This window comes from Macaca fascicularis, chromosome 6 (genome assembly GCF_037993035.2).
Source record: "Macaca fascicularis isolate 582-1 chromosome 6, T2T-MFA8v1.1".
Lineage (NCBI taxonomy): Eukaryota > Metazoa > Chordata > Mammalia > Primates > Cercopithecidae > Macaca > Macaca fascicularis.
In genome coordinates this window covers 137941157-137965281 of record NC_088380.1, presented here as the reverse complement: position 1 = coordinate 137965281, position 24125 = coordinate 137941157, and the positions used below count along the sequence as shown (strand labels likewise).

Sequence of the window (24125 nt, the reverse complement as noted above, 5' to 3'; positions counted from 1 at the left end):
ATAGTTTGGTAAAGCAAAAATGTAATTCTTTCCCTTGAGTCCTGGACTCCCACCCCTATCCTTACTTCAAGATGGTATTTTGGATTCAGAATAGGTCATGAAATATTCATATTAATCAAAGGAGGGAGCATTGGGTTAAAAAGAAGTTGAGAAACCTTAAAGACATGTACTTTTTAATATTTGTAATGTTCTTATTTTATTAAATGATTATTATAGCTGTGGGAGAGCCTGAGACAGATGTACCTTTAAACTAGTTTTCTTAGTAACACTGGACTTTGACTGTCTTTTTCTTGAATGTAGTTGTATTGGTGTGGATGGATAGGTGAATGGATATGTAGGGGGAATATGTAGGGGAATGTGTGGAGATATAATTGGCACCATTATATCTACGTAGATGGAAACTAAAATTGCTCCTACTTTGTCTTCTGTTATTTTTGTGGGGTTTTTTTTCATCCTTCCCCCTACTACCCCCACCCTATGTTCCCTTTTTTTGTAGTTTGATCAATGCTCTTTTCTTGTTCAGGTTACACACTTATTCCATCAGCTAAATCTGACAACTTGTCTGACTCCAGCCATAGTGAGATTTCTTCACGGTCCAGCATTGTGAGCAATTGTTCTATTGACTCCATGTCTGCAGCTCTACAGGATGAACGGTGTTCCTCTCAGGCCCTGCCAGTCCCTGAACCCACTGGGGCATTGGAAAAGACAGAGCACCCCTCAGGGATAGGAGATCATAGTCAACATGGCCCTGGGTAAGCATCATTGTCTGTGTTCATAACACAAAACCCAAGCCAAGTGGCCACTGCAAGCAGTGCTCCCTAACTTGACCTTGGACCTCCCATGGGGTAATTGCAGAGTTATCCATAAAAGAATATGTGGGCCAAGCACATGTTCTGTATTCTGAATATGTAAATAAGCACTATTTTGAAAGATGTATGGGTGTTCATTTTCGAAGTGTTACTAAATTCAAGTAACTTTTTATGTATCTTTCCAATCAGAACTCAAAAGTGCATCTGCTATTTATATAGGGGAGATAATTTTTGAAATTCTGGCTGTTATAGGTTAATCAAAAAGGTTGTATATTGGAAAGTGCTTCCAGTGCTGTGCACACTGTAGACAGGTTGGGAGAGTAGGACTAGCCCTTGATCCCTGTTCTCTGAAAGTGTAATTTGGGGAGTAGGAATAATCACCTAGCAAAGGTTAATTTAAAAAAAAATTAACTCTAAATTTCTGTTTAGAATCAAGCAACATGGAAATCTTTGAGAAAGGTTATTTTAACTGATAAATATTGTGAAATCTGGTCTACTTTAATATGAAAAATTTAAGATAAAGTATTACCACATTTATAAAGGTTTCTAAACTTTGATCTCTACACCAGAGGTCAACAAATGTTTTCTATAAAAGTTACATAGTAAACACTTTAGATTTCTCAGGCCATAAGGCCTCTGTCACAACTACTCTGCTATTACACCAGAACAGCCATAGACAACACATAAACAAATGGCATGGCTGTGTCCCATTAAAACTTTATTTACAAAAATGAGCAAAGGGACCACCAGATTTGGCCCTGGGCTGTAGTTTGCTACCTCTGCTCTATACTGTAAATGAGGGGTTTACAAACTCTTTGTAAAGGGCCAGGTAGTAAAATATTTTTGCCTTTGCAGGCTACATATGGTATCTGTCACAAATTCTTCCGGTTTGGTTTTGTTTTAAACCTTTTAAAAGGTTTTGCTGCAGACCATACAAAAACAGGCTGTTGGCTAAATTTGGCCCATGAGCTGTAGTTTGGGGACCCCTGCTATAAATGATTCATTTCATAGGTAATTGGGGAAGTTGCTGTTTACTTGGCACTGTACTGGGCTAACCTCAGAGATACGTTGAAAAATAAAACATGATTCTTCAAGTTGGGAACTCTTAATTCTGTATGCATGGACAGTAGTCTAATATTGTCATGACCAAGAATGAATATGTATACTTAATGTTATTCATTTCAGATCTCATCTTTGCATTTTCATTTAAAATCAGTTCAAGAAAAATACTTGCCAGGCATACCTCTGGTCCATCCCAGCTGCTGGGGAGGCTGAGGTGGAGGATCACTTGAGCCCAGGAGTTAAAGGCTACAGTGCACCATGATCATGCCTATAAATAGCCACTGCACTTCAGTCTGGGCAACAGAGTGACACCTGTCTCAAAAAAAAAAAAAAAAAAAAAAAACATTTTAAAATTTAAAAAGAAAAATGCTAAGGAAACTTTGCTAAGGAAACTTTGCTAAGCATTTGAGTTTCTTTACTGTGTCTTCTGAGTGTTAACTAAATACTTACAAGGAATTTAGTGATAAATAATGATAATATTGTTTTCTTCATGATGTTTTGGCGTGAACACTTGTGGTACATGCTCTGTAATTTCTCGTAGGCAATAATAACTTGAAATAGAAGGTAGTTTTTCCAGCAAGCCTGTAAATTACTTCTAATTGTACATTGTCTCCAATTTTAGGTGGACACTCTTGAAGCCATCTCTAATCAAGTGTTTAGCTGTCTCATCGTCTGTGAGCAGTGAAGAGATTTCTCATGAGCATGTCATTATAGAAGCAGCTGACAGTGGTCGTGGAAGTTGGACTTCGTGTTCAAGCAGCTCCCATGACAACTTCCAAAGCCTTCCCAACCCAAAAAGCTGGGATTTTTTGAACTCTTACAGACATACCCATTTGGATGACCCCATTGCTGAAGTTGAACCCACTGACTGTGAGCCCTATTCCTGTCCTAAAAGCTGCTCTAGAACTTGTGGGCAGTGCAAAGGAAGCCTAGAGAGAAAGAGTTGGGCCTCCTCCAGTTCTCTGTCTGACACGTATGAACCAAACTATGGGACAGTTAAACGGAGAGTATTGGAGAGCACCCCAACTGAGTCATCTGAAGGCTTGGACCCCAAGGATGCCACTGACCCAGTTTATAAAACTGTCACTTCAAGTACAGAAAAGGGCTTGATTGGTAAGTTGTGTTTTTGTTGTCTGTGGCATTTAGAGATTAAGTAGTCAAAAAATGGCATTGGGATATCTCGGCCCTGGATTTTATCATTGCAAAAATTCATTCTCTAACAACCTTTCTTTCCTTCACAAACAAACAAATTATTTCCCAAAAATTCATGGTTTCTCAAAGACTTTGGAGCAGCTATTCAACCCGTTAAAATGAAAAGTCTGATGTGAAGGTATTTAATTAGAGGGACAAGTTTGTTTGTCTTTTGTTTTTAAGTTCTTTTTGGTTTTATTGAGGAATATCATCGCATTAGTGTGCAATGGTAAATAAAGGGATTATTCTCTTTATCACCTCATAAATTGTTTGGACCACAATTGCTATGCATATGTGGTAGAAACATTGATTCTGCTATTGATTTTAGGTAAGTGAGAGAAAATGCGATAAGGAAGTCCAGAACATTTTTCAGTATTCTCTCTTGGTGTACATCATGAGTAGGCCAACTCCTGTTTGTGAATTCCATTCCAAGCTTTCTTAGTAAACATTTTTAGTATTTAACCATCAAATACTTTTTACAAATTTCTTTCCTGGACTGTATAAATACATGGATATAAAACTCCTGCTTTTCTACTTATATGGAATGACTGTACTTTGAATTAATATCATAATCAACTATTAAATTTATAGAACAGTCATAGTGTCATATTTAACTACTAAAAATGTGAAGGTGAAACATGTTGATCTTATAGTTACTTTTCAAATTGTGTTATAGGTTGGGTTTTTAGCTCATTCATTTTTTTCCAACTTTTTTTTTTTTTTTCTTGAGACGGAGTCTTGCTGTATTGCCCAGGCTGGAGTGCAGTGACACGACCTCGGCTCACTGCAACCTCTGCCTCCCAGGTTCAAGCAGTTCTCCTGTCTCAGCCTCCCAAGTACCTGGGATTACAGGTGCCCGCCACCATGCCCAGCTAATTTTTGTATTTTTAGTAGACATGGGGTTTCACCATGTTGACCAGGCTGGTCTCGAACTCCTGAGCTCAAGTGATCCACCTGCCTCGGCCTCCCAAAGTGCTGGGATTACCAGCATGAGCCACTGTGCCTGGCCCAAGATTTTTTATTGAAGCCTTTCGGGTAACCACTTTATGAGCATATGTGTATACGGAGATACAAAAATCTTTTTCTTGTCCATTGATGAATATAGATTTTTTAATCATTTATTTCTTGTTGACTGTGGGCAAATCACTTGCCTGCTTTTTCTTGTTATTCTCTTGGCAACCTCTCCACCTCTGTCACCTCACCCATCCCATCCTCAAATGGGAATGGAAAGCCTTTCTGACCTTGATAGTACATGCAAATTTTACTGGTAGAATTATAGAAAATTCAATATGGACAAACCAAATTCTCTAATGGTAAAGTTAATATTAGAATTATTTGATGGTCTTTTAAAATTTATTCAGCTTGTATACAGACAGTTTTTGTGTTTTAAAAGTCACTTGCAAAATCAAGATACTCAGAGCCATTTTTCCTGTTGGTCTTATGAACTAGTCTTAATTTCTTGGAGCTTCCGCTTTAACCTATTTATGATGATTTTTGAAGCTTTACCTTAGTCTCAGGGCTTACAAATTTAAGTAAAAGGATTTAAAGTCATTGTTTTTAATGTCTGCTGAAAATCAGAGAAATTTAAGATGAAATTTCAAAAATTCTGTTTTTTTATTTTCAACTTAATTATAACACAGATGCTAGAAGTAAAGTTGTTTTTTTTTTTGAGACAGAGTCTCATTCTGTCACCCAGGCTGGAGTGCACTGGCGCGATCTCGGTTCACTGCAGCCTCCCAGATGCGGCAATTCTCCTGCCTCAGCCTCCTGAGTCGTTGGGATTACAGGCACCCCCCATCACACCCAACTAATTTTTGTATTTTTAGTGGAGATGGGGCTTCACCATGTTGGCCAGGCTGGTCTCAAACTTCTGACCTCAGGTGATCCACCCACTTTGGCCTCCAAAGTGCTGGGATTACAGGTGTGAGCCACCACACCTGGCCAGAAGTAAAGTTCTTGAAGGAATTAGTTCCTTCATATCAGCAAAGTTAAAGTTTTTGTGCTGGGACCGAGAACTAATATGCGCAGCAGTGCCAGAAAACAGTGGCTCATGCCTCAGGGAGAAGGTGAAACAGCCCTTAAACAGATGGCCTGAATGTCATTTCTATGTAAACTCTCCCAGTTTACAGAGAATAGATGTTTAGGGTGAACTTTTAAATGCTTCTGACATCTTTAGGGCTGGTGTGACTTCAGGAGTTGTCATGTACTTCTGTGATATGGGGGCTGAATTGCGGAAGGAAGCTTGTCATCAGTGTCATCTCCTTCAACTCTCTCATTCTGTTTAATGTTTACAGGACTTAATATAGTTGTTTATGTATTTTAAAAAGAGGTTTGTTTATTAAACTTTTTAAAAATGTTTTTAATCTGCCGTCATTCAAGTTTATTCATTTTGTCTATTTTTAAGTTCTATTTTGTCATTGTAATAAGTTTGTTGTTTTTTTAAATTTCTTTTTCATTAACATTTTCATTGCTTATTTTTCATGCCAGTGTACTGTGTCACCTCACCCAAGAAGGATGATAGGTATAGGGAGCCACCTCCCACTCCTCCAGGATATTTGGGGATTTCTTTAGCTGACCTAAAGGAAGGACCCCACCCACACCTAAAACCTCCAGATTATAGTGTGGCAGTGCAGAGATCAAAGATGATGCATAACAGCCTCTCTAGACTGCCACGAGCCTCTCTCAGTAGCAACCTCGTGGCCTGTGTTCCATCGAAGATTGTAACTCAGCCTCAGAGACATAATTTGCAGCCATTCCATCCTAAACTAGCAGATGTGACTGATGCAGATAGCGAAGCGGATGGTATGTTGACAAGCTCTCTTAAGGGCTCTTAAATGAATTGCTGAACACATTAAATGGTCTTTACTCTGGTATTTTATGGTAATTAGTACTTGTTTCTTTAAATGCCTTAGAAATCTCTGTTAAAAAGTAAGATGTTCCTACTGGCAGGGTGCAGTGGCTCAGGCCTGTAATCCCAGCACTTTGGGAGGCCGAGGCGGGCAAATCACTTGAGGTCGGGAGTTCATGACCAGCCTGTCCAACATGGAGAACCCCCGTCTCTACTAAAAAAAATACAAAATCAGCCAGGCATTATGGTGCATGCCTATAATTCCAGCTACTTGGGAGGCTGAGGCAGGAGAATCACTTGAACCTGGAAGGCAGAGTTTGCGGTGAGCCAAGATCGCACCGTTGCACTCCAGCCTGGGCAACAAGAGCAAAACTGCGTCTCAAAAAAATAAAGTTCCTAAATATAGTATCAGGGAGTGTTTTGGGTTTGTTTAGTTTTTCAAGACAAGGTTTCACTTTGTTGCCCAGGCTTAGAGTGCAGTGGCACAATCATGACTCACTATAGCCTCAAACTCCTGGGCTCAAGCAGTCCTCCCAACTCAGCCTCCCAAGTCGCTGGGACTACAAGTGTACACCACCATGCCTGGCTCATTGTTAAATTTTTCCTTTGTAGAGACTGGGTCTCACTATATTTACCAGGCTGGTTTTGAACTCCTGGCCTGAAGCAGTCCTCCCACACTAGCCTCCCAAAGTGTTGGGATTACAGGCCTGAGCCTGAGCCACCATACCCAACCAACGGTGTGGGTTGTTTGTTTGTTGAGACAAGGTCTTGCTGTGTCACTCAGGCTGGAGTGCATGATCATGGCTCACTGCGGCCTCAACTTCCTGGTCTCAGGTAATTCTCCCTCCTCAGCCTCCCAAGTAGCTGGGACTACAGGCACACACCACCACAGTTTTTTGTATTTGAGACAGCATTTTACCATGTTGCCCAGGCTGGTCTTGAACTCCTGGACTCAAGCAATCTGCCAGCCTCAGTCTCCCACAAAGTTGGGGTTACAGGTGTGAGCCACTGTACCCCGCACTGATGGTGTATTTTTTAAATGAAATGGGCGAGCTGCCTATTTCTGTGTGCCTAGTACCCTGTGACTCAAATGGAATATTCTTATCTTTGATAAAACATTGGCTCAATCTAATGGGATAATTTTGAGAAAAAGCAGTTAACATTAATGGAATTGTATTTTACATTAATGCATGGAAACTTGAAACTGTGTTTCAAATGCCAAATTATCTGAAATGATTCTATTTATTTAGTTCCTTTTATTAGCAAAAGTCTTGACTGAATTTGTAGGTGTGCCAATAGTTTCAGAAATGATTGTTTTATTGAAAATAAATGAAAATTTATGGTTTTAAACAAGAGTAATAAAGTGATTAATAACTATGAAATTCCAGTTTGTTGTCAACCTTCAATGTGATCAGAAATCCTAGGTATTACTATAATAAAATCTGGTCCTCGATGCAATGTTTGAGAGGATTTCTTTGTTGACTTTGATTTTCTAAATAGATAACTAGATTGTTAGGATCTCATTAATATGCTCATCTGCCAGTTAATTATATTTTTTTATTTTTAGAAAATGAACAAGTTTCAGCAGTCTAGCCTTTGGATGACCTATTTGAAAACCACTGAAAGTTATGGAGGAATGGGCAGAACCACCTCATGATTCTGCAGGCCATTGCTGACAAACAGTTCATTGCTACAACCAGTCCAGAGGTTTTATTCCCTCTACTCTGAGCAATGAAATAGACTTGAGTTATGCTTCCTTTCATTTACTTTCTGCAGATGAATAGTTTCCTGAGCAATGGATGCTATGCCTGGATACCAGTCTCCACTTTGCACACCAGAACTGCCTTGGGACCACAGTTACAGAAAAAATTTAAACTCAGAGTGATCCTTCTGTATATTGCTATAGATTTTTCTTTAATAAGCTATTTTAAAGAGAGTGGCATTATTATTTCCAAGCCATAGCTTGGGCTGAAGGACAGATTGAAAGTATCTGCCAATACCAAGGATATTCTTGTATATTTGAATAATAACTTACTATTTGCATTGTTGTGATTTTGTTTGTATTTGAGAGCTCTTGTTAGCTGATGTTCATGTTTGAGGTCATAAAATTGTCTCTGATCTGACCAAACAGAAGTCATCTTTACAGAGGTGATATGCTTGATCTACACAGAGATGTGACTTGATCTGTAGCACCAATGCAATGTAGGTCTCAGTTTGAGAGAAATAGGAAGCCCTTTGCAGTTGAGGTGTTAGGAACCTGCTGGTCATGGTGTGGAAAGCCAAATGAAGCTGCCACAGGGTTTCTTGTCAGTCCTTTGGGAAATGGGAGGGAGTAGTTTGGGGAGGAGGGTGGGAACCCTAATTTCCAAAGAATGAAATTTTGATGTTAAATGACATGTATACAAATTCTTTCTTAAGTGAAAGTTATGCTGCATCGAATTGTAACTAAAAGTATAGATCCCACAAATAGAGAATGGGTTCTAGAGAGTCCTGTTCTATAGAAATCCAAAACTAAAATCTCTCATAACTCAAGTATGGAATACTTTTTTTAAAGAAATTCTTATCATGGGTGTTGTAATCATGAGGATGAATTTGACTTTATGCAGTGTTCTGCAGCATGCCACCCCCATGTCTCATAGCACCAGGTTGTGTCTGACCTGACATACCCTGCAGCTCTCAGCTGCCTGCAGCAAAATTTTGTGGGAGAAAGAGGAGCTGGAGTTATAGAAATGATTGTCTCTTGGTTCTCAGTTTTTAGCCCTTGAGAGGACATACTTTTCCAGCCTCATGGGCATGGCACTCTTAATTAAAATTTCAGTGACTGTTTACTGGATGAGGCAGATTTTTCACATTTTTGCAAATATAATGTTTTATATATATTAAGTTTAATTTTTTCAATTTTTTTAGTGTAAAAGCAAGTGGAATTTTAATAAACTTCTGTAATTACCAAAAAAAAAAAAAAAAAGCCAAAGCCATTAATATGCACTACCCAGATCAACTTGCAGCCAAGATGGGTTTACTTCTGAATGGCTGTCCGTATGTGTCCCACGTAGGATTTAGTTGGTTTGTGGCCTCCCTTGTAGAAATGTGTTGTCTTTCCCTAGCTGTCTCCGCTGTGTCTTCCTGCCTATCCCCCTTCATTTTAAAATCATGTATCAGTTTTAAGGGGTAAATGGTAGTAGTTCATCTTTCCCATCAAAATGATTGTCTCTTTATTTTAGGAATAATAGCGTGTCTGAAAAATTCCTGTGGTAAAAAATCATTAATCTGAAACTGAAGCCTTAGAAGTTAATCCCAGGTATGATAAAATGAGGCTTGGTGGTTCCATAGCTTTCTTGGTCCTTTGAAATGGGAAATAACCTGAACCAAAAATCCTAGTTTGAAAGTTACACTTCAGTGATTTGGCCTATAAACAGTGGTCCTCTGATTATACTTTTTTTCCTTCACTGATTTACATAATTTTGTTTTCATGGCCACGGCAAAACAATGTGAAATGTATTTTTGCTATACCCACTTTTTTATCAATTCAGATGTCTACTCTCATCATTTTATATTCATTTCTCCAGAAAAATGTGTGTTTTCATAATGTCTTTATTTATCAGGTCTTTCAAACCAAATGGAAGCCTTACCTGTCTTTGTCCTTAATAGTGTAAATATCTTGCACAGAGTGTTGAGGCCTATGGTTTTGGACTTGTACCTTATAGCTGCCTTTGTTTTATCTATCTAGCTTTAACTGTGAGTGTTCAGATCAGCTGATCACATTGATCAGGAGCCAAAGCCAAATGCTTTGTAGTTTGTTATGTATGTATCCCTTAAAAAATCATGAGGTTTTGATTTTTCTATTTTAACTAAGGGTACCTTCCTGCCTTCTCTTAGTTTGTCATATGACTAGAACAAGAGAAGCCTTAACCTGCATTTACTCTAATTCCAGATCTCCATTTGTTTTTATTTTATTAATTTATAATTTTAATGAAGAGACTAGTGCCCTCTCTTCCCACGACAACTCTCAATCTGCCAAAACTGTTGAAGCAGTTAACCCTCAGTGCAAACTTTTGCCAAATAGTAAGTTTCAACAAAATACCTTTATAGTGAAAGATTTTGAGAATTAGTAAATCCAGTACATGATTCCATAAAAGCTTATTAAAGTTAATAATTCTCATTTACTCCAAATGATTACTTTCAATATGATCTTTGGGGAGAAAAAGCCTTTAGTGAATTTTCTTGAGGGTGATAAGTCACATCATTGTGATCTACATCACCTCCTCGAGAATCTCTCCCAGGCTGAAAATGTGATGATAATCATGGATGTTTTTAAGAACAAATCCAATTTTTATCAAGTGCTCTTTCCTCTACAAAAAAAGGGAGGAGGAGAAGCAGCTTCCTTAAAACAATGATTATTTTGATTCAATTTTAAGTTTCTACAAAAGGTAATGTTAAAGTGTATGTATGCCTTCAGCATTACCTTGAAGGCTAGAAAAACGGCATAAATCTTCAGAAAAGTGTCACAGTACATGTTCAAATTTAAACTTAAATCCTGGTTCATCTTTGGCTTTTGTTGTGCATTTTTAATGCTTCTTTGTTTTTGGTACACGGAATGCAGTTGAACTTGATCTTTTAAAATTGAGACATGTAAGCTAATCAGCAAAAGACAAAAACAAAACTGCACATCTGTAATAATCAGATAGCAATTCTGCTGCACAATTCATTGATTGTAAGGTATCCTGTAACAAGCAATGTTTGTCTCCTATTTTTTGATACCTCTTAAACTTATGTCTTTCAGAAAGACAGTGCCTCTGTATGCTTTTTGTATTTTTACTGAGTGTAAATATTTGTTATATTTTTGGTTAAGAGAATGTAAAAATACCATTTATTATTATCAGATACTACTAATACATTGGTGGAATCAATAAAGAATCTACATTAATCTTCTCTGTACTTGATTATAAATGTATGGAACCTTTGAAATAATTACAAACTTAGTCATTCAAGAGTGCCAATCTGGGACCTGTGTTGGTGTGAAGGCCTTATTTTTTAAGTATCCAGAAAAATTGGAGTGGTCCATTTGTTGTTGGTTATGTCAAATCTGTGAAACACCATAGCTATTGTTTAGGTTTAAAATACTGTGTTTGATGGCAAACCAAGTAACAGTGGCATAAACTCAATTGGAGCTTGTCTTTTTGTTATTATTGTCTGTCTGTTTTTCTTCTTACAGTAGAAAAGTCTACAGGCAAACTGTCTAGGGCTGATGGGTACCCAGAGAATTTACTCCCATTATAGCTAAGACTTCTGCCTTCTTCCAGTTCACCCCCTCTTCACACACCAGGTTTTCCCAGGCCATTCTGTCCCCCTGACCATCTCTCCACGGTCTCACTAGTTTATTTCTTTATTTAGAAAATATATTTCTCGGCCGGGTGCGGTGGCTCAAGCCTGTAATCCCAGCACTTTGGGAGGCCGAGACGGGCGGATCACGAGTTCAGGAGATCGAGACCATCCTGGCTAACACGGTGAAACCCCGTCTCTACTAAAAAAATACAAAAAACTAGCCGGGCGAAGTGGCGGGTGCCTGTAGTCCCAGCTACTCGGGAGGCTGAGGCAGGAGAATGGCGTGAACCCGAGAGGAGGAGCTTGCAGTGAGCTGAGATCTGGCCACTGCACTCCAGCCTGGGTGACAGAGCAAGACTCCATCTCAAAAAAAAAAAAAAAAAAAAGAAAATGTATTTCTCCACCGGGCCTGGTGGCTCACGCCTGTTATCCCAGCACTTTGGGAGGCCAAGGTGGGCGGATCACGAGGTCAGGAGTTCAGGACCAGCCTGGTCAACATGGTGAAACCCCGTCTCTACTAAAAATACAAAAATTACAAAAAATGTGGTGGCGGGGTCATGTAATCCCAGCTACTTTGGAGGCTGAGATAGGAGAATTGCTTGAACCCAGGAGGCGGAGGTTGCAGTGAGCCGAGACCGCACCATTGCACTCCAGCCTGGGTGACAAGAGCGACACGCTGTCTGAAAAAAAAAATTATAGATGTATATATATGTACACACACACACCCCAAATATCAAGCCCTAATCCCTGGAGAACTTGTAAATATTGCTTTATTTGGAAAAATGGTCTCTGCAGATGTAATTAAGCATTTAGAGATGAGATTATGAGTGGGGCCTAAATGCCATCACAAGTGCCCTTGTGAGAGAGAAAGGAAGATACCAGAAGAAGGCAACATGAAGATGGCAGAGAGAGATGTAGCCACAAGTCAAGTAATGTTGACAGCTACTAGGAGCTAGAAGAGGCAAGGAAGGGTTTCTCACCTAGAGCCTCTAGAGGAGATGGTGCCCTGCCAACACCTTGATTTTGGATTTCTGGCCTCCAAAACGGTGAGATGATGAATTTCTGTTGTCTTAAGCCACCCAACTTGTTGTAATCTGTTATAGCAACTCGAGGAAACAAATGCAAGTTACTATATATGTCTGATGTCAGAGATCCAGTCCCTGCAGTTAAGGATGTGGTGGTCCAGAAATACACTTCCTTTAACCCCTCCCACCCCCAAGAAGCGCTTGAGAGATGAGAACTGGCTCTCCCAGAGGCTGCCTCTGGAGAAGGCTGGACAATCTATTATTATTCTCATTTCAGACATTCTGGTAAGTATATACTGGTATCTTGTGGTTTAAATTTTAATAGTGACTAATAATGCTAAGCATCTTTTCAAATACTTATTGACCATTTGGACCATTTTGTGGTCTGTTCAGGTCTGTAATTGTTTGCTGTTTGTTGCTACAGTATTGAAATACTTTTGATTTTTATAATGACCTTATATCTAGCACCCTTGCTCAGTTCATTTATTAATGCTAACAATTTATAGATTCTCTTGGAATTTTCTGCATACTCCTGTCATCTGTTCATAATAACTTATTTATTTCTAGTCATTTTGCATTTTCTTTCTTTTCTTGTCTTGTTGCACTGGCCAAAATGCCCAGTATGGTGTTGAATAGAAGTGGTCAGAATGGGCCAGATACAGTTTCTCACACCTGTAATCCCAGCACTTTGGGAGGCCGAGGTGAGAGGACTATTTGAGCCCAGGAGTTCGAGACCATCCTGGACAACATGGTGAAACCCCATCTCTACAAAAAATTAGCTGGGCGTGCTGGTGTGCAGCTGTGGTCCCAGCTACTTGGAAGGCTGAGGTGGTAGAAGGATCACTTGAGCCTAGGAGGTTGAGCTGTGATCACACCACTGCACTGTAGCCTGGGTGATACAGTGAGACCCTGTCTCAAAAAGTGGTCAGTATGGAATTCCTTTCTTTGTTCCTGATCTCAGCGAGAACGCATTCGGATGTCACCATCAAGCATGCTGATTGCTGTAGGATTTTGGTGGTATTTATGAGTTTAAGGAAGTTTTATTTATGCCTTGCTAAGAAAGTATATGGTGTTGAATTATGTCAAATGCTTTTCTTGAATCTGTTGAGATGATCAAATTATTTTTATTTTACCTGTTAGTCTAGTGAATTAATAATGTATTTCATAGTGTTCCTCCCGCCCTGTCTACCCCTACCTTCCTACTTCACCATTCATTTTATTAGAATAAACTTCCCACTTAGTCATGTTATTATTTCTGTGTATCTCTGGATTTATTTTGCAATATTTCTTTTTTTTTTTCTTTTTTGAGGTGGAGTCTTGCTCTGTTGCCCAGGCTGAGTGCAGTGGCACGATCTCAGCTCACTGCAAGCTCCGCCTCCCGGGTTCACACCATTCTCCTGCCTCAGCCTCCTGTGTAGCTGGGACTACAGGCGCCTACCACCACGCCTGGTGAATTTTTGGTATTTTTAGTAGAGACAGGGTTTCACCGTGTTAGCCAGGATGGTCTCCATCTCCTGACCTTGTGATCTGCCCACCTCGGCCTCCCAAAGTGCTGGGATTACAGGCATGAACCACCACGCCCAGCCGCAATATTTCATTTAGAATTTTTGCATCTGTATTCAAGAGAGAGGTGGTGTATAATTTTCCTTTCTTTTCATACCCTTGTCAGATTTTGGTGTTAATGTAAAAATGTCCTCGTGGAAAGAGCTGGAAGTTGTTTCCTCTTTGTCTATTCCTCGGAGAGTTTATGAAAGGTTGAACTGTAGCCACTTTAGCCTCCCTGACTCTCGCCTCTGTCTCTTAAAATCTGGAAAAATTGGTGGACTCTGGCCTGGGTTTCCCCTCCCTTGCATTATGGCCTAGAAATGTTCTTCAGGAAATAAATTCTCAGGCAGTGGCAGGGCTTACCTCTTTTTGTTTCATGTTCGGTCAGCAGTTAACCGTTCTTCAGTGCCTGATGGCCCATGTCTTAAGTGACATAGTTTTAGATACATTTAGTTTTTTTTTAGTTGCTTCAGGCAGGAGGATAGAGTGACAGGTATTCCATCTTGACCAAGAGTAGAAGTCTGTATGTAATATTTTAATACAGCTGTCTCAGTAAATAATAGAAGCTCACACACACACACACCCCTTCCCACCAAATCAGTAAGGAGACAGGAGATTGGAACAACATGGTGAACAAACTTTATCTAATGGGCCTATGTAGAACACTGTATCAATAACTGCAAAATATATATTATTTACAGATGAACATGAATCATTAAAGTTGAATAAATGTTAGGCCATAAAGAAACTTAGTATTAAATTTCAGAGGGCTTAAATCATATAGAGAAGGCAGTCTGATTACAGCAGAACTAAATACAAATTATGAAATTTGGAAGAAATGTACCTCCAAATCCAGTGGAAAACTGAAATTATTTTGAACTGAATTGAAATGGAAATATGAATATCAGAACCTTTTGGATATGACTAAGGCCATACTTAAAGGGAAGTTTATAGCCTTAAGTGTATATATTAGAAAAGAAGAAAGGTTAAAAATTAAGCACTCTCAAGGAAGTAGAATAAGAACAGCAAGTTAAAGTAATGGAACAGTAGAAATTAATAAGAATATATAACTTACAAAATATTAAACAATAAGTAGGTTCTTTGGCCAGGCATGGTGCCTCATGCCTGTAATCCCAGCACTTTGGGAGGCCGAGGCAGGCGGATCAGCTGAGATCAGGAGTTCCAGACCAGCCTAGGCAACATGGTGAAACCCCATCTCTACCAAAAAATTACCCAGGCGTGGTGGCGAGCACCTGTAGCACAGCTACTCGGGAGGCTGAGGCATGAGAATTGCTTTTTGAAAAAATAATTGGTAAATCCTTGGTGAAAATGATCAAGGGAAAAAGTAGCAGAACTAGCCAGTGTTGGAGATGGAAAAGAATTATTTGGTTGGGGAGTGGGGACAGGATCTTGTTCTGTTGCCCAGGCTGGAGTGCAGTGGTACAGTCATAGCTCATTGCAGTCTCAACCTCAAGTGATCCTCCCACCTCAGTCTCCTGAGTAGCTGAGATTTCAGGTGTGCCCGGCTACCTGTTTTTTTTTTTTTTTTTTTTTTTAAAAGAGAAATGAGATATCACTATGTTCCCGGGCTGGTCTTGATTTCATGAGCTCAAGTAATCCTTCCACCTCGGCCTCCCCAAGTGCTAGCGTTACAGGCATGAGCCACTGCACCCAATCAAAGAATTATTTTATATATATATATATATTTTTTTTTTTTTTTTTGAGACGGAATCTCACTGTCTTGCTCAGGCTGGAGTGCAGTTGTGTGATCTTGGCTCACTGCAACCTCTGCCTCCCGGGTTCAGGCAATTCTCCTGCCTCAGTCTCCTGAGTAACTAGGACTACAGGCACATGCTACCATGTCCAGCTAACTTTTTGTATTTTTAGTAGAGACAGAGTTTCACCATGTTAGCCAGGATGGTCTCGATCTCTTGACCTTGTGACCCACCCACCTCAGCCAGAATTATTATAATTACAAAGTAATTAGAGAGATATTAAGACATTTGAATAAGTAAAATGTACATGAAATATACAAATTCATAGAAAACACACCTTACCAAAACTATAACAAGATAGAAAACTTCATAGTCATCTATTAAAGAAATTAAATCTTCTTTAAAAGCTTTTCCACAAAGAAAACTTCAGTCTTGGATGACTTTACTGGTAAGTTCTACCGAACACTTACAGAAGAAATAACGAAGTTGCATAACAAAATCTCAGAAGTGATAAAGACTTTTTTTTTTTTTGAGTCAGAGTCTCACTCTGTCACCCAGGCTGGAGTGCAGTGGCACTATCTTGGCTCACTGCAACCTCCACCTTCCAGGCTCAAGCGATTCTCGTGCCTCAGCCTTCCAAGCAGCTAGGATTACAAGTGTGCGCCACTGCGCCCGGCTGATTTTTGTATGTTTTTTTTTTTTTTTAGTGGATACGGTTTCACCACGTTGACCAGGCTGTTCTTAAACTCCTGACCTCAGCCTCCCAAAGTGCTGGGATTACAGGGGCCTGGCCAGGATATCTTAGATAAAAGAAAATGTAACTCTAAAGGAAGTGATTGATATATTTGACTATGCTAGAATATATTCACCAAAAAAAACACCATTTACAAGAATAAAAAGCCTGTAGAGTTGGAAAATATATTTATTCATATAACCTTCAAAAGACAGGTGTCCAGGTATATATACCAAAGAAAAGGAACACCCAATAGAAAAATGGGCAAAAACCTTAAAGAAGCACTTCATAAAAGAGAAAATGATCTAATAAACATATGGAGAGGTGCTTTATCTCATTTTGTAAAACTCGACATAGGTTCGGAATTGGCCATGGGGAAGTGTTAACTGTGCTGCTGTCTAATGTGGAATGTAGTGGCAGATGAACCTGGGAAGAGGAGAAACAAGAAAAGGGCTTAAAGGGGGAGAGATGGTAGAAGAAAAAAAATATAGTGGATACAGTGGAACCACCAGGTGGCACCATGCTACAATATGACTCTTGGAAGTCTCCTTTTAAAGAGAGAGCAAGGTAATTTCTTAGTCGTCATTCCAGATGTTTCTGCAGCCAATAGTCAAATATTTGGGGAGAATCTTCCTTCATAGAAGTAACAAAATTGAAGCATTTCCAAACCAGGAAATGTCATAGAATTTTAGATTCTAGTTGGATAATCTTTGGACAATAGTGAATGAATAGTATGGTATTAGCAATACTCTAATACGTATAGTGTTTGTAAATGTGGGCATAGGATTTGCAATACTCAGTAAGCATTGGTTTTTTTTCAGGGATCACAAGAGAAACCTACCAGAAGATACAAATGGTCTGACTCTGAATGGGAATGAAAAACATACCTGCATAAAATATGCACTAAAAGAAAAGCAAAAGTCTAACAATATATATTGAACAACTGTATATTCCAAAGACTCCCTGGCAAGTTCTCATCTGTTCTGAGCAGTTGGTATTTTCAGCATTCTTCATTCAGTTTGGCCATTTTGGTGAGTATGTAAATGGTATTGTGGTTTCATTTTGCATTTCCCTAGTTATTAGTGGGGTTGAGCACCTTTTCATATTACTATAGGCCATTTCCTCTTTTATGAAATGCCTTTGCAAGTATTCTTTTCTAATCGATTCCTAGGTGTTCTTCATATATTCTGGATCTGACTCCTTTGTCAGTTATACCTGTGGCAAACAGCTTGTCCCACTCTGACTTGCTTTGTCATACACTTAGTGGTGTCTCTTGAGAAGTTCTTAATTTTAAACTAGAGAAATATATTATTCTTTTCCTTTATAGTTAGTGCTTTTTGTGTTGTAGGGTTTTTTTTAAATCATTTTCTACTGACTTTTTTTTTTTTTTAAACGGAGCCTTGCACTGTAGCCTAGGCTAGAGTGCAGTGGCACAATCTCAGCTCACTGCAGCTTCTGCCTCCTGGGTTCAAGTGATTCTTCTGCCTCAGCTTCCCGAGTAGCTGGATTTATAGATGTCCACCACCATTCCCATTTTTGTATTTTTAATAGAGACAGGGTTTCACCATGTTGGCCAGTCTAGTCTCAACCTCCTGACCTCAAGTAATCTACCCACCTCAGCCTCCCAGAGTACTGGGTTTATAGGTGTGAGCCACTGCACCCAGCCTTTGTGTTCTGTTTAAGAAGTCCGTACTCCAAGTTCATGAATATATTCTGTGTTACATTTTAAATGCTTTGCCTTTTAAATTTAGATCTAAAAGAGATCTGGAATAGATATTTATGTGTAGTGTGAGGTAGGAGTCAGGTTTTATTCCTCTACCTACAGATTGTTCCTGCACCATTTGTTGAAAAGACATTTTATTTTGTCTAGCGCACTTCACTGCCATCTTTGCTGTAAATCAAGTGTCCGTGTATATAACTGAGTTTATTTCTGGGGTCTGTATTCTGTTTTATCAGCCTGTTTGTTTCTCCATTTTCCAATACCACACTCTTAATTACTCTAGTATTATCATACATATCAGTATCTTAATGAGAAAGTTCTCTAACCCTGTTCTCCTTTTTTGATATTCTTGTATCATTGCATTTCCAAAAAATTTTAGAACCAGCTTACCAACTTACACACAAGTACACTTACACATATGCACACAATTACAATTTCGATTGTGATTTTCTTGAATTTATATATCATTTTGAAGGAGAGTAACATCTTGAAATTTAGTCTTCTGATCTATGAATGTAGTATATTTCTCCATTTAGATTTTCTATTGCTCTATTCTGTTGTTTTGGTTTAAGAGTTTCATACTTTTTATGTAATATTTATTTTTAAGCAGTATGTTTGATGCTATTACAAATAGTAGCTTCTAAATTTTCAGTTGTTAATTATTCTCTCTTTTAAGAGATGGTGTCTTGCTCTGTTGCCCAGGCTGGAGTGCAGTGGTGCAATCACAGCTGACTATAGCCTCGACCTCCTTCAAGGTAGCTGGGACTACAAGTGCACACCACATGGACCCAGCTAATTTTTTAATGTTTTTGTAGAAGACGGAGTCTACTATTTTGCCCAGGCTGGTCTTGAACTCCTAGGCTCAAGTGATTCTCCTGCCTTGGCTTTCCAAAGTGTTGGGATTACACTCATGAGCCACTGTGCCCAGACTTTGATTATCTTTTGTCAAATAGAAATAAAATTGATTTTTTTAATGTTGCTCCAGTGTCCAACAGCCTTACCAAACTCACTGAATCCTAATGATAATAATCTCAGGTTTTCTTTATAGGCATGTAATCTGCCACTAAAGGCAGTTCTATTTCTTCTTTCTAATTCTTATTCCTTTTATTTTTTCAGTTAGCCAGAAACTTTCAATGTAATGAATAGAAGTGATGATAGAGAAAAACTGTCAACACTTCACCAATTAATACACTGTGTGCAGTAAGTTTTATGTATTAACTCTTTGTCAGATTAAGGAAGTTCCCTTCGATTTTTAATTTGCTGGAATTTTTAATCATTAATAAATGTCAGACTCTGTCAAGTGCTTTTTCTGCATCTATTGAGATAATTGTGGGTTCTTTCTCCTTTATTCTATTAACATGTTGTCCCAATTACCATGGCTGTGTAACAAATCAACCCAAAATTTAGTGGCATGAAACAACCATTTATTATGCTGGTTTATTGGTCAGGAATTTGCACAGGGCTTAGAAAAGCTGGCTTTTCTGTGCTCCACAATGATTAAGGCCTTAGCTGAAAGATTCAGGCTCAGGACAGGAATTATTTGAAAGCTCACGGCTGAAAGTTAATGCTGGCTGTTGTTTGAGGCTCTATTCCTGATCACGTGAACCTCTCCATGTGATCTCTCCATAAGGGCTGTTTTGGCCTGTCTCAGATCATGGAGGTTGAGTTTTAAGGGCAAGTATCCCCAAAGAGAGAGCCAGGCAAGCTGTATCACAGTGTGTCACCCAGGTTCAGTGACAGGGAAGCAGAGGAAATTGTTGATAAAAAGTAACAAGGTTCTAGAAGAGCATGTCAGAGAATATTGATGTGGCTGTTTTTGAAAAATACAATCTGCCACCCTGGTGACCTAGTAGTCATGCCCTTTGCCATTTTCTACTGTATCATCCCCTTGATTATGACTGGGACCTGTGAGTTGCTTCACAGCAATAGAAAATGGCAAAGTTGATGAAATGTAGCTGCATGATTATGTTACACTATATAAGACTCCATCTTCCTAGCAGACTAGCTCTAGGCTCTCCTTGGTTTAATGAAGTGCACATGTTGAGGAGAAACATGGGGACAGGAACTGCAGGAGGCCTCTAGGAGCTAAGGGAGGACTGCAGCCAATAGTCAGCAAGAAGCTGGAGCCCTCAGCTCCCCAGCCACAGGAAATAGATTGTGTTAACCGTTTGGGTAAGATCGAAAGTGACTTCTTCCCTAGTTAAGCCTAGACAAAAACAGGCTACAGTTCAGTGATCTCTGAGGGTAGTATTGAAAAATTCAGTGTCCTATTGGATAAGGTGCTCATCTTTTCTAAATTTCAGTTTCCTAATTTATAATGACAATATTGTTATCTGTAGGTGTTCAAATAAAGTCCACTCCATTCTGATTGGGAGAGCACAGTGTATATTTTATACTTGAAATGCATTTTATATAACATTTAAAATACATATTTCAAAAATATTTCTTTAAAATTATTAATATTAAAAGTAATATTATTTAAATTATTATCAAATAAGATCTCCCTGTCAACAACAGAAAACCCAATTTAAAATGGGCAGAAGGTTAGGCAATACCTGTAATCCCAACACTTTGGGAGACCCAGGCAGGAGGATATCTTGAGTTCAGGAGTTTGAGACTAGCCTGGGCAACATAGAGAGACCCCACCTCTACAAAACATTTTAAAAATTAGCCGGTCATGGAGGCACATGCCTGCAGTCTCAGCTACTTTGGAGGCTATTCGGGAGCGTCACTTGATCCTGGGAGGTTGAGGCTGCAGTGAGCCATAATCATGCCACTGCACTTCAGCCTGGGCGACAGAGGGATACTCTGCCAAAAAGGGGTTGGCAGCAGCAAAAATGGCCAAGCACTGTGGCTCACACTATAATCCCAGCACTTTGGTAGGCTGAGGCAGGAGGATTACTTGAGCCCAGGAGTTCATGACCAGCCTGGGCAATGTGGTCAGACCCCATCTCTACAAAAAATTAAAAATTAGCCAGGCGTGGTGGCGGATACCTGTAATCCCAGCTACTCAGGAGGCTGAGGTAGGAGGATCGCTTCAGCCCAAGGGGATGAGACTGCAGTGAGCCCAGATTGTGCCACTGCACTCCAGCCTGGGTGACAGAATGATACCCTGTCTTTAAAAAAAAAAGAGAGAGAGATTTGAATAGATATTTCTCCAAAGAAGATATAGTTGGCCAGTAAGCACATGAAAAGCAGTTCAATGTCACTCATCATTAGGGAAATACAAGTCAAAATCACAACAAAATACCACCTCAAACCCATGAGGATGGTTACTGTCAAAAAGATTGAAAATAACCATTGTTGGCGAGCATGTGGAGATATTAGAGGTCATGTACACTGTTGGTGGGAATGTAAGTAATGTAACTGCTGTGGAAAATAATATGTTAAGTTCCTCAAAATATTAAACATGGTATTACCATATGATCCAGCATTTCCACTTCTGGGTACATATATATGTGTGTGTGTGTGTGTATATATATATGTACATATATATAGATAGATATGCAAAAGAATTGAGAGTAGGGTCTCAAAGAGGTGTTTGTACACCCTTGCTCATAGCAGTGTTATCAGCAATAGCCAAGGCAGAAGCAACCCAAGTGGCCGTCAGTGGATGAATGGATAAAATGTGGGATGCACACAATGAAACATTATTAACCTTGGAAAGAAATTCTGACATACTATAAAATGGATGAATCATTTTACAATTGTTTTAATTTTTTTTTTTTTTTTTTTGAGATGGAGTTTCGCTCTTGTTGCCCAGGCTGGAGTGCAGTGGCATGATCTTGGCTCACTACAACCTCCGCCTCTTGGGTTCAAGTGATTCTCCTGAGCCTCCCAAGTAGCTGGGATTACAGGCATGCGCCACCATGACTGGCTAATTTTTTTATTTTTAGTAGAGACGGGGTTTCTCCATGTTGGCCAGGCTGGTCTTGAACTCCTGACCTCAGGTGATCCACCCACCTTGGCCTCCCAAAGTGCTGGGATTACAGGTGTGAGCCACCATGCCCAGCCAATCGTTTTAATTTTTAATTTTTTTTTTGAGATGTAATCTCGTTCTGTCGCCCAGGCTGGAGTGCGGTGGCACGATCTCAGCTCACTGCAACCTCCACCTCCTGGGTTCAACTGATTCTTCTGCCTCAGTCTCCCTGAGTAGCTGTAATTACAGGCACGTGCCACCAGGCCCAGCAAATTTTTATATTTTTAGTAGAGAAGGGGTTTTGCCATGTTGGCCAGACTGGTCTCAAACTCCTGACCTCAGGTGATCTGCTCACCTCGGCCTCCCAAAGTGCTGGGATTACAGGTGTGAGCCACTGCACCCGGCTGATTTTTTTAACTTTTAACTTTTGTGGGTACATAGGGTATATATATTTATGGGGTACATGAGATGTTTTGATACAGGCATGCAACATGAAATAATCAGAGGGAGAATGGAGCATCCATCCCCTCAAACATTTGTTTATCTTTTGTATTACAAACAATCCAATTACACTCTTTTATTTAAAAATGTATACTATTGACTGTAGTTACCCTATTGTGCTGTCAAATAGTAAGTCTTACTCATTCTAACTATGTTTTTGTACCATTAATCATCCCCACCTCCCCCTAACCCCCCACTACCCTTCCCAGCCTCTGGTAACCATGCTTCTACTCTCTATATCCATGAATTCAATTGTTTTTATTTTTAGATCACATAAATAAGTGAGAACATGCGATGTTTGTCTTTCTGTGCCTGGCTTATTTCACTTAACTTAATGATCTCCAGTTCTATCCATGTTTTTGCAAATGACACGCAGGATCCCATTCTTTTTTATAGCCGAATCGTATTCCATTGTGTATATGTACCACTTTCTTTGTTTGTTTGTTTGAGGCAGAGTCTCTGTCACCCAGGCTGGAGTGCAGTGGCACAGTCTCGGCTCACTGCAACTTCCACCTCCTGGGCTCAAGTGATCCTCCCACTTCAGTCCCCCAAGTAGCTGGGACCACAGGTGAGCGCCACCATGCCCAGCTAATTTTTGTGTTTTTAGGAGAGACAGGGTTTTTGTCATGTTGCCCAGGATAGTCTCAAACTCCTGAGCTCAAGCAATCTGCCTGCCTCAGCCTCCCGAAGTGCTGGGATTACAGGCGTGAGCCACCGTGCCTGGCCTGTACTACGTTTTCTTTATCCATTCATCTGTTGATGGACACTTAGGTTGCTTTCAAATCTTAGCTTTTATGAGCAGTGCTGCAACAAACATGAGAGTGCAGATATCTTTCCTTTCTTTTGGGTATATATACCCAGCAGTGGGATTGTTGGATCATATGGTAGCTCTATTTTTAGTTTTTTGAGGAACCTCCAATAGTTCTCCCTAGTGGTTGCACTGATTTATATTCTCACCAACAGTGTACAAGGTTTCCCTTTCCTCCACATTCTTGGCATTTGTTATAGACTGTCTTTTGGATATAAACCTAACTGAGGGTGAGATGATTTCTCATTGTAGTTTTGATTTGTTGCTATTTGTGTGTCTTCTTTTGAGAAATTTCTATTCAAATCTTTTGCCCATTTTTTGATTGTATTATTAGATTTTTTCCAGTGCAGTCATTTGAGCTTCTTATATGTTCTGGTTATTAATCCCTTGTCAGATGGGTAGTTTACAAATATTTTCTCCCATTTTGTGGGTTGCCTCTTCACTTTATTGATTGTTTCTTTTGCAGTGCAGAAGATTTTTAACTTGATGTGATTTCATTTGTCCATTTTATTTATTTATTTATTTGTTTGTTTGTTTGTTTGTTTATTGAGACAGAGTCTCTTTCGGTTGCCAGACTGGAGTGCAGTGGCGTGATCTCGGCTCACTGCAAGCTCCACCTCCTTGGTTCAAGTGATCCTCCTGCCTCAGCCTCCAGAGTAGCTGGGACTACAGGCGCCTGCCACCACGCCCAGCTAGTTTTTGTGTTTTTAGTAGAGACAGGGTTTCACCACGTTGGCCAGGATGGTTTCAATCTCTTCACCTCGTGATCCACCCGTCTCGGCCTCCCAAAGTGTTGGGATTACAGGCGTGAGCCACTGTGCCCGGCCCCATTTGTCCATTTTTGCTTTGGTTGCCTGTGCTTGTAGGGTGTTGCTTGTGAAATTTTTGTCTAGACCAGTGTCCTGGAGATTTTCCTAAATGTTTTCT

At 39.6% G+C, this 24125-nt stretch overlaps 1 protein-coding gene and 1 long non-coding RNA gene across 9 annotated transcripts in view; both read left to right on the top strand.

Annotated features, from left to right (window-relative positions):
• Positions 1–10838, top strand: part of RAPGEF6 (Rap guanine nucleotide exchange factor 6) — a 215714-nt gene extending 204876 nt beyond the window's left edge. For 5 of the 7 annotated variants that reach the window (XM_073994153.1, XM_073994152.1, XM_005557695.5 and 2 more), the window contains 4 exons: positions 524–752; positions 2494–2984; positions 5550–5864; positions 7478–10838. In XM_073994153.1, the coding sequence (XP_073850254.1) occupies positions 524–752; positions 2494–2984; positions 5550–5864; positions 7478–7503 (1061 nt within the window). In that variant the 3' untranslated portion in view covers positions 7504–10838. The remainder of the gene's footprint in view (positions 1–523; positions 753–2493; positions 2985–5549; positions 5865–7477) is intronic. The other 2 variants (XM_073994154.1, XM_005557698.5) reach the window with 1 other exon arrangement.
• Positions 10839–12240: 1402 nt separating this feature from the next.
• Positions 12241–24125, top strand: part of LOC141407059 (uncharacterized) — a 29468-nt gene continuing 17583 nt past the window's right edge. Inside the window, exons 1-2 of one of the 2 annotated variants that reach the window (XR_012414053.1) lie at positions 12241–12542; positions 17072–17281. This is a non-coding gene — a long non-coding RNA (uncharacterized lncRNA). Of the gene's footprint in view, positions 12543–16120; positions 17282–24125 lie in introns of those variants that run through there. The other variant, XR_012414052.1, reaches the window with a different exon arrangement.